The sequence below is a fragment of the Piliocolobus tephrosceles genome, chromosome 9, assembly GCF_002776525.5.
Source record: "Piliocolobus tephrosceles isolate RC106 chromosome 9, ASM277652v3, whole genome shotgun sequence".
Classification (NCBI taxonomy): Eukaryota; Metazoa; Chordata; class Mammalia; order Primates; family Cercopithecidae; genus Piliocolobus; species Piliocolobus tephrosceles.
The window spans coordinates 114,287,908-114,302,061 of NC_045442.1; the positions used below are offsets into that span (position 1 = coordinate 114,287,908).

The window sequence follows — 14,154 nt, forward strand, 5'->3', positions numbered from 1 at the left end:
CATATTTGATCCAGTATATAAGCTGGCAATGGACTGTGATTTTATTTTTTTGGAACTGTGTTTAGGATTTATGTTATCTACATTAATAGGTGACATCAGTCTATAGTTGTTATTTCTATAATTTATGTTGGGATTTGGTAACAGCTTTCTGACAAAAATTAGTTGGGAATTATTCTATGTTTGAGGAAGGCTTAGAATAAATTACAAGTGGGAATTGTCTCTTCCTTAAAAGTTTAAAAGAATGTACTAAGTAGAGCATCTTATGGGAGGTTTTTCTTTTTGGGGGTTGAGGGTGGGATGGGAATAATTATTTGATAATGTTTTCAATTTTATTCATGACTTATGTCTGTTCAAATCTTATTTTTCTTCTCCTTCAGAAGAATTTTAATGCTATGCTTTTTCTGAAAATAACCCATTAAAACATTCAAATATATTAGCATAGAGTTGTACATAGATTTCATGTTTAAAAAAATTCTTAGTGTCTGTGTCTTTGTCATTTTTAATTTTGTATATTTGTGCTTATATTTTATTTTCTTATTAGACTTGCCAGAGATTTGTCTTTTATATCCCCACCCATAACATTCCTCAAAAAAACAGTTCTTGAATGTATTTTTGAATTCCACATTCTTTTGTATTTCATTTATTAAGTTTTGCTCTTACTTTTATTGTATTCTTCCTCATTTTACGGATTTTTTTCTAACTTAAAAAAATTGTACGTAGAGCTGGGTCTCACTATGTTGCCCAGGCTGTCTCCAATTCCTGGTCTCAAGGGATCCTCCCACCTTGGCCTCCCAAGGTGCTGAGATAATAGGTGTGTGCCCCCGTCCCCGGCCTTTTTTCTAAGTTTTTAAGTTGACTCCTTACATTCTTTTACTTTTTCTCTCTTTCATCAACTTTTCTTTTTTTCCTTTTTTCTTTCAATGGCAAAAATAGTTTAGTCCATAACTTTCTTTGATTGCAGATTTGGCTAACATGTGTGTTTTTTCATAGGTAATATTCTCATTTTTTGTTGTTTTCCAAGTAGTCTAAATTGTGAATTTATTTCCTCTTTGATACTGTGAAAATTATTAGGAGAACATTGTTTAAATTCTTATGCTTTTGGGCTTTATTAGCTTAAGATTTTATCAGCGTTTCATGTTATTGCATTGTGCTTAAAAATGACCCACTGCTTTCGAAAATAATAGAAATATATAACTCAAATTAGATTATCATTCATTTTGAATCTGCCGTTTTTTCATCTCCAAGTAATGCCACCATTGCTGACGTAAGTGTCTTGATTAGGATTACATCTCTATTTTATTTTTCTCTTTAGGTTCGAGATGGTCAAACCTTACTTGGAAAAGTCTGTGGCAATGGAACCATCTCTCACATTAAATCCATTACTAATAGTGTCTGGATCAGGTTTAAAATAGATGCTTTTGTTGAAAAAGCTAGTTTCAGAGCTGTTTATCAAGTCGGTAAGGAAACATTTAATTTTTAAATGTCTGATTGGCCTGATTGTAATATTTTAATTCTTTGAAATAATTTAGTCATTTTATGTCCTCAAGTGTTAAGTGGAAATATTCTTATAGAAATGTTATATTTGGTTATCTCCTTAGGCAGTATTAGATTTTGCAATAAAATTGAGGTAACATTATTAATGTCTGGACAAACACTACCATAATTTTTATGCTTACAGCTTGTGGGGGTGAATTAACTGGAGAAGGGGTCATTCGCTCGCCTTTGTTTCCTGACGTATATCCTGGAGAAAGAACCTGTAGGTGGACCATCCAGCAACCCCAAAGCCAAGTCACTCTCCTCAACTTCACTGTCTTTGAAATTGGAAGTTCTGCCCACTGTGAAACAGATTATATTGAGGTAAGAGGGATAAAATCTTTGATTTTGTATGTGGTTGTATATTATAAAAAATATTATGGGTTGTTTTCTTCAAATCTGTTACAGGAAACGAAAGTAGTTTATATAGACCAATATGTCTTATTGATATATATGTAAAAATCCTCAACAAAATACTGGTTCAGTGAATCTAGCATAAAAAGAGGATTTATATACCATGATTAAGTTGGATTTGTCCCGAGAATTCTAGGTTGATATAAAACCCCAGAATCAGTTAATGTAATACATGGTACCAATAAAATAAAGAACAAAAACTCCAGGATCACCTCAACAGATGTGAGATCTGGATTTTGGAAGATTTGACAAAATTCAACATCCTTTCATGATGAAACATGAAACAAACTAGGAATAGAAGGAACCTTCCTTAATCTGATAATGGACATTCATTTAAAAACCCATATCTAACATCATATTTAATTATGAAACACTAAATACTTTGCCCCTATGGTCAACAAAAAGACAAGGATGTCTGTCTGTTCTCACTGCTTCTATTCAGCGTTACACTGGAAATTCTAGCTAGAGCAATTAAGTAAGGAGAAGAGAGAAAATGCATCCAGAATGAAAGGGAACGAGTAAAACTCTCTCTATTCACAGATAACATGACCTTGTATATAGAAAATCATAAGGAATCCACACACATAAAAAACTATTAGAACTAATCCATTCAGCAAGTTGTGGGTTATGACATCAAAATATAGAAATCTTTCTTTTTCTGTACACCAGTAATGAACAATTTGAAAATGAAATCAAGGAAACAATTCCATTTACAATAGCATTAAAAATAATAAAGATCAACGAATACAGTTTTAAAAATAAGTGTAAAACTTGTTCTCTGAGACTATAAAGCATCCTTGAAGGAAATTTAAAAAGACCTAAATAAATGGAAAGACATTTAATGTTCATGGATTAGAAGACAATATTGTTAAGATGGCAATACTTCCTAAAGTGAACTAAAGATTCAATTCAATCCCCATAAAAATCACAGCTGGCTCTTTCAAAAAAATACATAAGCTGATTGTAAAATTCATATGAATATGCAAGGGAACCAGAATAACCAAAATGTTCTTGAAAAATTACAAAGTTGAAAGATTCACACTTCCTGATTTCAAAACTTAGAACAAAGCTACAGTAATCAAGACAGTATCTTATTGAAGTAAGGAGTAAGGATATAAATATAGATCTATGAAATACAATTGCAAGTCCAGAAGTGAACACATACTTTTATGGCCAATTGATGTATGAAAATGATGCCAAAGCATATCAATGGAAAAAAATCATTTTTTCAACAAATGGTGCTCAATAGCCACATGCAAAATTATGGTGCTGGACCCCTTCCTCATAGCATGTGCAAAAATTGACTAAAAATGGATAATAGACCTAAATGTCGGAGCTACAATCATGAAACTCTTAGGATAAAACATAGGAGTAGTCTTTATGCCCCTCAGTTTAGGCAGAGCCTTCTTAAATGTGACACAAAAAGCACAAACAAAAAAAGAAAAAAGAAAAATAACTTCCTCAAAATTAAAAACAAATAATTTGATTTTTAAAATGGGCAAAAGAGGCTGAGCACAGTGGCTCACACCTTATCCCAGCACTTTAAGAGGTCAAGGTGGGTGAATTACTTGAGCTTAGGAGTTTGAGACCAGCCTGGGCAACATAGTGAGACCCCATCTCTACAAAAACATTTAAAAAATAACTCAGTGTGGTGATAGATGCCTGTAGCCTCAGCTACTCAGAAGGCTGAGGTGGGAGGATCACTTGAGCCTGGGAGGTAGACGCTGGAGTGAGCTATGATTGTGCCACTGCACCCTAGCCTGGGTAACAGAGTGAGACCCTGTATCAAAAACAAAAATGCCAAAAACAAACGAACACACCCATAGGATGGCTATAATAAAAAGAGTCAGATAATGGTGTTGACAAGGATGTGGAGAAATTGGAACCCTTATACACTCCTGGTGGAGATGTAAAACGGTACAGCCACTTTGAAAAATGGTTGGCAGTTCCTCAGAAAGTTAAACATAGAGATACCATCTGATCCAGCAATTCTACTTTTAGATATATTCTCAAGGGGAATGAAAATATATGTCCACACAAAAATTTGTGTGTGAATATATCTACAGTCATCATCTATAATAACATATACAAATAGCAAAATGCAATCATTATTTTTTATTTTAAAAGTAGAAATAACTTAAGTGTCCATCAACTGATAAGTGAATAAACAAAATGTGGTATATCTTTACAGTGGAATATTATATGGCCTTAAAAAAGAATGAAGTAATGATCCATGCTACAACATGGATGAACTTTGAAAATGTTACACAGTGTGAAAGAAGCTATTCACAAAAGACCACATATTGTATAATCCCGTTTTGTTTCAAATGTCCAAAATAGGCAATCTATAGAGACAGAAAGTAGATTAGTGGCTGCCTGGGACTCTGGTGTCAGGGGAATGGGGAGTGACTGCTGAAGGATATGAGTTTTTCTGAGGGGGGGTGACTAAGATGTGCTAAAATGGATTGTATCCTCAAATTGATTTATACTCTATTAAAAACATTTCAGAAATAATTATTCCTGAAGCAGTTTTCAAAATTGATATACAACATAATTGAATATATCTTCTCTAATTTTAGATTGGTAGCAGTTCCGTTTTGGGTTCTCCTGAAAATAAAAAGTATTGTGGTACAGACATGCCTTCATTTATAACATCTGTGTACAATTTTCTTTATGTCACATTCGTGAAAAGTTCTTCTACTGAAAACCATGGTTTCATGGCTAAGTTCAGTGCTGAGGATTTGGGTAAGAGATTGTCTCTTTTTATTTTCCTCCTCTTAGGCTTGTATCAGAATAAGTGAATGATAGAAATAAATTATATGAAAATCACCTATACTGTGAAAAACTTTAAAGTACACTCAAAGACAAAGAATATATATTTTCTAATCAACATTTATATCAAAAGTTAATTGTTATTTATTAATAAGAGAAAAAAATCAAGTTATCTTAAGTGGTATCTAAGAAACATTTTTCTTTTAATCTTTGAAGAGGTTATTATCAGAGCATTTTAATTTGAAATCCAGGTAGCTTGGTTACTTGCTGTGATAATTATAATTTTTATTTCAACAGCATGTGGAGAAATTCTTACAGAATCAACAGGGACCATTCAAAGTCCTGGCCATCCAAATGTCTACCCCCATGGTATCAACTGTACTTGGCATATATTAGTCCAACCTCATCACCTGATTCATTTAATGTTCGAAAGATTTCATCTGGAGTTTCATTACGATTGCACAAATGATTACTTGGAAGTTTATGACACTGACTCTGAGACATCACTTGGAAGGTAAGGTTATTTTGTTTGTTTGTTTAACAATAAAACTTCACTGTTTTCCTGCTTCCGTGAAGGATCTTAAAATCGACCACGTTGTGTTATAAAAACCAGGTGAGATCCTCATGCTTCTTAATGACCATTTCTACATCACTACTCTGTAGTTTTGGCCTGTAGACATTAAATTTTGACATCTTTGTATATTCATGAAGTCAAAACCAAAATTAGAATAATGCGTATATCCACCACCCACAAAACTAAAAAACCTTTCCATTATAATTCCTTGCTTTTGCTCCTCACCCCCACCCACAGGAAACCACGAATCTACTTTCTATCCCTGTAGATTCATTTGCATCTTATCTAACTGGAATCATACTATATGTACAGCATGTTTTTCTGACTTTTCTCAATCAGCATAATTTTTTTGTTGGATGCAAAGATTTGTAGTTTTATCAAATTGGAAACATTTTTGGCCACTGGTTCTTAAAATACTTTTCTATCTTTCCTCCCCATTAGGGACTCTGATTTCATATATATTAGGCACTTGAAATTGTTCTACAACTCACTTGATAGCCTGTTCTTTGATTTCAAGCCTCTGTTCTGTGTGTTTTACTTTGGAAAGTTTCTATTACTATATATTCAAGTACACTCATCTTTTCTTCTGCAATGTTTAATCTGCTATTAATTTTACCAAGACATTGTAGTTTTAATTTCTAGAAGTTCAATTTGAGTCATTTTATATATAGTCCATGTCTCCACTTTACACATGAATTTTTTTTCTCTAGCTTTAAAAATCTATGAGATATAGTGGTAGCTATTTTAATGACTTTATCTACTAATTCAAACATTGGGATTGCTTCCTGCTATGGTTTTATAGATTGATTTTTCCTCTCTTTCTGAGTTATACTTTCCCACGTCTTTTCACATCTGGTAATATTCAATAGGATACCAGACATTTTCAATTTTATGTTTTTGGCTGCTGGACATTGTCGTATTCCTGTAAGTATTCTTGAGCCTTGTTCTGGAAAGCAGTTAAGCTACTTGGAAACAGGTTGATCCATTTCAGTTTTGCCTTTAAACTCGTTTGTTTCCTGTCTCCAAAGGTTTGTTGTCCTATATTGCTTGACCTCCAGTGTTTTGAGAGCCATTGTTTTATATTTTTTTGTCCAGGATTTTTGTTGTTTCAGGTGCAAGGTTAAATCTAGCCCCTGTTGCATTTCTGTTGGAAATGAAAATCTCCTGATATTTTAAAATTTCTTTATCTTGCATTTTATTTTCTTTATTTCTCATTCATGTTTTAAACATCTTAATCTTTCATCTTTTAAACTTTCTTCTTTTTCTTTTTTGGGAAGGTACTTAACATATCACCGCTGCAAAATACAGAACGTTTGCTGAATGGCATAAACTATAATGATCGTCCTCAAATTTCAAATACATGGGCATATACGGAGGCATTTAAAATATCAATTAGTTCACCTACTTTTATTTTGATCAAGATATTAAATATTTTTTTCACACTGCAATGGTATTATACACCAAATTTTCTTTGTTTTTCTCCTTTAGCAATTAACTTATCCTTTTCCTGTACTCAACATTTCCTCTTTTTTTGGTTTCTATATTTGTTTTCTTTATCATTTCTTTTGGTTAATTTTACCAAGTGTGCTTGATTTGAGATTTCTATTTTGTTGTCACTTCTTCCTACAGGTATTTCTCTAGATAAAAGCTCATGGCATTCTGTCTTTTATCATAGCTCTCTTTTTAACATTAATAGAATAGTTTTTCTGAGCTAAACTGTTTTGTTCACAGAAATGTGGCATGGCTGAATCATCACTCTTATCTCTTTATAAGTGAGCTGTTTAAGGACAATAGATTCCCTCCATAGGGATTACAATTCCAGGCACTGTTCTAAGTGCTTTATATACAGGATATTAACTCATCACATTCTCAAAACAACTCTATGAAGTAGGTACTGTCATCATTCCCATTTTAGGGATGAGGAAGACAAGGCACAGGGATTGAGTGATATATGAGTTTAGATTAGAGAGATGACTCTATGATTATGTGATATATTGTTTCCATTTGTTGTATATGTTTATTACATTTCTGTTAAAAAGTGTATTAATATGCTATATGGCAATCTAGTGTAGCTTTTACTTTCTATTTTACTAAACTTCTCATACATGGCAACTCACATAGCCAGTAACACACCTAAAACCATTTCAGGGATATAATCATGAACAGGACAATCTTTAGAAGTTTGCAAATTTTTTTTTGCCTGAAATATATTTGTGTTTTAAGGTTGATGAGAGGTAGAGAGCAAAACCTATTATTATATTTATATGTCCTAATTTTTGGTACATCATTTTCAATATACCAAACGTTTTAAAATACACACATCTATCCTTTCTTGGTTTGGAATAGATACTGTGGAAAATCGATCCCGCCTTCTCTTACAAGCAGTGGTAGCTCATTGATGCTGGTGTTTGTGACTGACTCCGACCTCACTTATGAAGGCTTCTTAATAAACTATGAAGCAATCAGTGCAGCAACAGGTAACAAAATAGCATTGCATACTCGGTTTTATTGACTTCATTGCAAAACAGTGCTAATAGCTAAAATGCAATGAGAATACAACGTCCGCAACCTGTGGCACACCATGAGAGCTTGATTTAGAATAAAGGATAGTGACTTAAATACCTTCCTTATTAAAAGTAGTGACTAGATAAGAATATTGTATCAATATTAAATCTTCTCATTTTGGTAATTGTACTGTGGTTTTGTTAAAATAATGTTTTTTCTTTCCTTAGGAACAATACACTGAAGTTTTTAGACAGTAAAGAAATATAATGTCTCCAAAGTACTCTGACTTAGTTGAGATAATAAGTGAGAATGTGTATGTGTCTGTGTGTGTGTGCGTGCGTGTGTGCGTGTCTGTGTGTGTGTCTGTGTGTGTTCACGTGTGTGTGCATGCATGTGTGCATATGTCTGTGTGTGTGCTTGTGTGTGTGTGCATGCGTGTGGGCGTGCATGTGTGTGTGCGTGCATGTGTGTGTATGTGTGTCTGTGCGTGTGTGTGTGTATGAGAGAAACAGAATGATAAAGTAATGGGAGCAAAATACAAATACATAATAAATGTGGGTAAAAAGAATTCAGGAGCTCATTCTTGGGTCTTTTAAAATTCTATCAGAATGAAAAGTTACCAAAGAGACTGAATGCTTATGTTAAGAAATTACAAACAGAATAACAACATATAAAAATTAGAGACTACCGCATGAAATTGCAGGGAAAGGAATGGAAGATTTCTTGGCAAAATATGCATGTCTCAATTTGACTAATGAAGTTAATCTTTTCAGCATTTTTTCCTTTCATTGTATTTTTCCTATTACTTAATTTCTCATCATTACTATGCTCTTTGCAAATGAAGTATAGGAAACAAATCCCTTTTGCAGGCAGTGTCTTTGAGGTAACATGTGAACCAGAGATGCTCCCAGCCCTAAGAGCCTGTGCATGGGATTGATGAAGGAGTCATATTTCATTAGGCTCATGTTTCCCTAGGTTGTGTTCTTTTTTAGATACTCTGAGCTTTCCTTTTGCATCATTGTATTAAAGGACCCAAATAATATCCAGCAGAGACCCATAGTAGGCATGTGGTGACTATGCTTCCAAGCATTTCTCAGCCTCAGGATTACCCCAGCAGCATGGTACAATTCACTGAGCTCTCTCCAGGAAGAACTGGTAGCTTTTTCTATGTTGGGATATGCACCCTCTGACACACTCTTGCATCCTGAGAACCCCAGATGCTTATCTTTTGAAGTCCCCACTCCCTAAAATAAATAAAAGTTTAAACATCTCCCACTCAAAATCTTTACCCAATTTCTCATTTATTTCTCCTTCAGAGGGGCTGGCCACTACTCTTCATTTCAGGCAAAACTCTACAGCAGTTCAAGTTCTATGTTTGAAACCATGGCTTTAGATTTCTCCAGAATCCTGAGTGTGAGAGAATCCATCAGTACTTTTCTCCCAGGTGGGAACCTCTGCAGGAGCAGTTCATTATCCAGCTCAAGCACAAGCACATGTGAAATGGAATCCCTGGCAGTTACAATAGGCTATCGTGTGTGATTGACATATTCACTGGACTTCATTCAGGTGGTTAACATCCAGTGACCAAAACTGGTTTCTTAAGAAATTATAGGGTGCACACAATTTTTCATGCTGCTGTAGTTTTATCTGTCTCGTATGTTTGGCCCCAAAGCACACTGAATATTAGATCAGCATTTGGAGCAAGTCACTTGAACTCTCTGGGCCACAGTTTTCTCATCTGTAAAATTAAGGAATTGGATTTGGTAATCCTTGAGATGACGTCCGGCTTTAATCATCTATGAATGTAATTTTAATTTGCTGCATGAATGAACTGGCTGTATCTTAGATAACATATAATACAGGCAGGGCCTCCTGAAAATGTGGAAATCTTTGTAATGATATGCAAAGTAAGACATACCTTTGTAAAACAATTCTATTACCACCCTAGCTTGTAAGGCAATATTTTGTGCAGAAAGAACCAAGAGCAGTTAAAATAATTGGACAGGGAGGATATTAGATTTTAATTGTAAAAGTTTTCAGAAAGACAAGATACAGGTAAAATAAAAATGAGTCAGGAAAAGAGATAGAAGCAAACTGTACGGGAAAGGAAACTATAAAGAAGAGCAGAAGAAAAAGCAAGTGATAAAAGCAAAGGGGAGGCAGTGTTTTCATAGAAACTCAAAAGATTCTCCAGCCGGCTTCCCCGTGTGATAATCATTACTTTGGCCTCTATTTGGTCTGCACAAGGCTGAAATCACAGGCTAGGGAGTGTTCGCTTTCTGTCCCTGGGCTGAGCCCGGCTGGTCACTGTGCCCGCTTGTTGTTGGATGAACTCATAGGTCTGACTAACACAGTCAGGCCATTCTAAATAGCAATCAGATGACGAGATCCAGAAAGACACAGCACACCTTCTGTTTGTAATTCTGGAGCCTGTCACAGTTTCCCATAGATCAAGACGTGAGAGATTGGCTCTCATGCGTTGCTGAGGGGGGGCCCTGCAGCATTTTTTAGGGAAGAGCTGGTGTCAGGAGACTGAGCTGGGGTTGGGTTGGTGACACCAGGTGGTGGGCTAGTCCTCTAAGGCAGTAGCTAGACCTGGAACGCAGCCAGGGTCAGAGTGAGCTGCTGGTGTGGAAACACAGAGATGCTAGGACTCATTCTTTTCAGGTGTCATCGTATGTTGGATACTTTCTGCAGAGTAAAATAGCATCAGGGAAAAGCATCAAGGGAAGCTCAGTCATTGGCCCTCATCTTACTTTATTGCTCTAACAGAAGTTATTTCCAGAGCAGTAATGTTGGTATTTTGTTGTTGATTTCTAGCTCCTCAGCCCAACAGGTGTGAGTTTGCCTGCTGAAGTCTTTCCTGTCTTCATCTCATAAAGGTTAAGTTTCCGGATTTGAGTTCGGATACTTTTCCATCTGTAGTTTGTGCCATGTGGCTATGATGTCAGCCCCAAAGTATGTGTTTGAGAGAAAAAAGATTGGCTTCTTGTGATTACTTAGACTTCCTCCCTTGTTACTTTGTTTCTGCCTTTATCCAGATGTGCCTGGGAAAATAGAAAGAAAAGAACTAACAAGTATGAGGTGCTAAGGTTAAAACTCTTACGAAGTTCTTAATAACTACAAGACTCAGCTTTAATTTAACATATTAGATTTTGCTCATTCAAACTACAAAATATTTGAATCCTGAGAGAATGTAATTGACTAATGTTATCAATTTAAAGTAAAATTTTATATTCTATTAACATCTGTTGCATATACATTAATATATAATCCTGCTAAAAGGGAAATTTAAAAGTATAAACAGGAACAAAGAAAATGCACCTGATTCATTTTCAACTGTAATATTAGAGGAAAACCTATTTAACGTCTAGTCCAATGTTTTTCAAACTAATTCATGACTCATTGTTGAGTCATGACATTAATTTATTCGGTTGCTGCTTGTGATTGTTAAAAGTATGGAGTAGAATAGAAAGGAATAGGAGAGAAAGTATCAGAGTTTATCATACCAAGTTAGGTGTCACTTCATGAGACCTGTTTGCAGTATTTCTGCGCGCATGTATGGTTGATGTAAATGTATTTTTTAGGGTATGTCAATAAGGTTTGAAGCACACATCTATTCCAGTTACCTTAATTTTTAAATAAGGGAGATAGAAGTCTAGGATGTTGAATTTATCCTCTCAAGAATACATAGCTAATTGGTTTGAAAGTCAGGCTAAACAATCGAGTCCTGTCTTAGAATCCATTTCTTTTGCCATGTCTAGATTAGCTCTTAGAAACGCTCTAAATGAACTGCATGTAACAGCTAGTAACATTTAATTCAGGGCTATCATCAAACTGGGGAGGACTTTTCATATTTCCTGCAAAGAGAAAACTTCACAGTTATCCAGGGAAATGGCCAAGGACGATCACAACATCAACACAGGATTAGAGATGAGACCTGCTGGGCTTTCTTGGCCTCCCTCCTTCCCAAGGCAGGGTTCCCACCTAGTCATTAGTGGGTGGTTAGGGCTGTTTTTTATCAGTCATCCTGAAATGAGCTCAGAAGAGGCATCTAGGAGTGCAAAGTTAAGAAATGATGACAAGCATGCCCAAAGAGGGCTTCTTTACAATAAAAGGGTAAGGAGAGTTCTGCTTCTATTTTAAAACTTCAGTTTCGGAGGGCAGTGTCCTCAAATTCTAGTGTTCATAAGAAATTTGAGATGGGGGATTTTCTTGCTGTAAATTCAGGCATCTGGGCGCCACCCAGAAATTCTGAGTGAAATAGGTCTAGGATGCTTGTTAAACGCCAAGCAATTCAAGGGGTTCTAAAGAAACTTTGTAGTTTATCAAGGACTCTGAAGGTCAAGTCTTAGCATGTGAATTGCTGTAGAATTACAAGGGAGATATGATAGTGGGTTGGATGGTACAACTGCTCATGATGGGAAGTACTATCTGTTCATGACACATGGAAAGGGGATGCTGTAGGGAGGTCAGAAGTCTTGGTCCTACTCTCAACCTTGATACTAATTTGGAATACTTTCGGTTTGTTTTTGTTGTTCTTGTTTGTTTGTTTTGTTTTGTTTTGAGATGGAGTTCCACTCTTGTTGCCCAGGCTGGAGTGCAATGGCAAGATCTTGGCTCACTGCAACCTCCGCCTGCTAGGTTCAAGTGATTCTCCTGCCTTAGCCTCCCAAGTAGCTGGGATTACAGGCATGGCCACCATGCCTGGCTAATTTTGTATTTTTAGTAGAGACAGGATTTCACCGTGTTGGTCAGGCTGGTCCTGAAATCCTGACCTCAGGTGATTCCCTCGCCTCGGCCTCCCAAAGTGCTGTTATTACAGGCATGAGCCACTGCACCCGGCCATAATTTGGAATACTTTGGACAACTCACAAGCCTCTCTGATTCTTTCTGTCCACCTTGAATTCTGTATTCTTTGCTATGAGAGATTCAGCTATTTTCCCTCAGGAAAAGGTTTTATAGTAAGTCGATTCGTCTTTTAAAGATTTACTTTCTTACCGGCTACTGTTTTCTCATAATTTTGTATGTACAGGTGTCCCAGCACTTCTCCGCTCAGTTCATTTATCTTATTTGTTACATTTCTTACTCCTTAGAATAAAAATGCAACAAAACACTTCATCGTGATATTCTGAGTTCCCCACTTGTCTTCATCCTTAAATTGACATTTCCTGTGTAGAAAAACCAGGGATTGTGGCCAGGTGTAGTGGCTTATGCCTGTAATCCCAGCACTTTGGGAGGCCGAGGCGGGCAGATCACCTGAGGTTGGGAGTTTGAGACCAGCCTGACCAACATGGAGACACCCAGTCTCTACTAAAAATACAAAATTAGCCAAGCGTGGTGGCTCATTCCTGTAATCCCAGCCACTCAGGAGGCTGGGGCAGGAGAATTGCTTGAACCTGGGAGGCAGAGGCTGCAGTGAGACAAGATCGCACCACTGCACTCCAGCCTGGGCAACAAGAGTGAAATTCCTTCTCAAAAAAAAAAAAAAAAAAGAAAAAAAAAAAGAAAAGAAAAGAAAGAAAAGAAAAGAAAAACCAGGGATTGTTAAAGAGAATAGGATTTGGAAAGAGAGGGCCTGGGTTCAAATTTTATCTTGGCTATGTCTGAAATAAGTATCTTTTAGAATTTAATCTGCAGGAACCTGAGATCTCTCATCTACACCTCTCTAAAAAGAGGGGAGATAATGCCTGGCTGTTTTGCAAAGTTGAGAAAGACAAAATGAGACATTCAAAGTGAAAATTACATTATAGTTGTAAAGGACCATGACTTTGCCAGATATAAAATATGATTCTCAATGTTTTTTTCTCAATTTTACAATAGCTACTTTGCTTATTTTTATATGAATCTGCACTGGTCATCTGAGAGGGAAAAGAAAAAGCAATGACCATGACCACCTAGCAGAAAATTATGGCAAAATGTTGAGTTTGATTGAGAAGGCTTCTTCTTTCTTAAGGGAGAGACTGAACCTATAATTATATCTTCCCTTGGGTCTTCATTTTGAAGGATGCTAAACCAAATATGTCTGTGGAAGCAGATGATGGCTCCTGGGTTGGCTGTCTATTTAGCACATTCCTAGAATATCTGAGGTCATATGGATTCATTCAGAACCCAAACGTTTCATAAGTGATTTCAGAAAGCATAGCTAAAAGATTGAGCCTCAATGTAATTGGATAATCACATAAATCATCCCATAATGCAAAGCAGGAAGGAGCTGGAGCAGTTCCCCATAATCTAGGGTCTCCCTATGAGATGCATTCCTCTCTCCACAGGATCAGTTTATCCTATTTCTGTGGCTCAAATTTTATGGGACTGATATCATTGTTGCTTTGTGGTTTGGAGAGTTATACATGTTT

General features: G+C 36.0%; 1 protein-coding gene across 1 annotated transcript in view; it reads left to right on the forward strand.

Annotated features, from left to right (window-relative positions):
* The window catches only part of CUBN (cubilin), a 336,941-nt gene that overhangs the window by 76,529 nt on the left and 246,258 nt on the right, over window positions 1–14,154 (forward strand). The window contains exons 19-23 of the mRNA XM_023223232.1: window positions 1,313–1,457; window positions 1,679–1,857; window positions 4,527–4,692; window positions 5,017–5,233; window positions 7,640–7,770. Coding sequence (XP_023079000.1) covers window positions 1,313–1,457; window positions 1,679–1,857; window positions 4,527–4,692; window positions 5,017–5,233; window positions 7,640–7,770 — 838 coding nt within the window. The remainder of the gene's footprint in view (window positions 1–1,312; window positions 1,458–1,678; window positions 1,858–4,526; window positions 4,693–5,016; window positions 5,234–7,639; window positions 7,771–14,154) is intronic.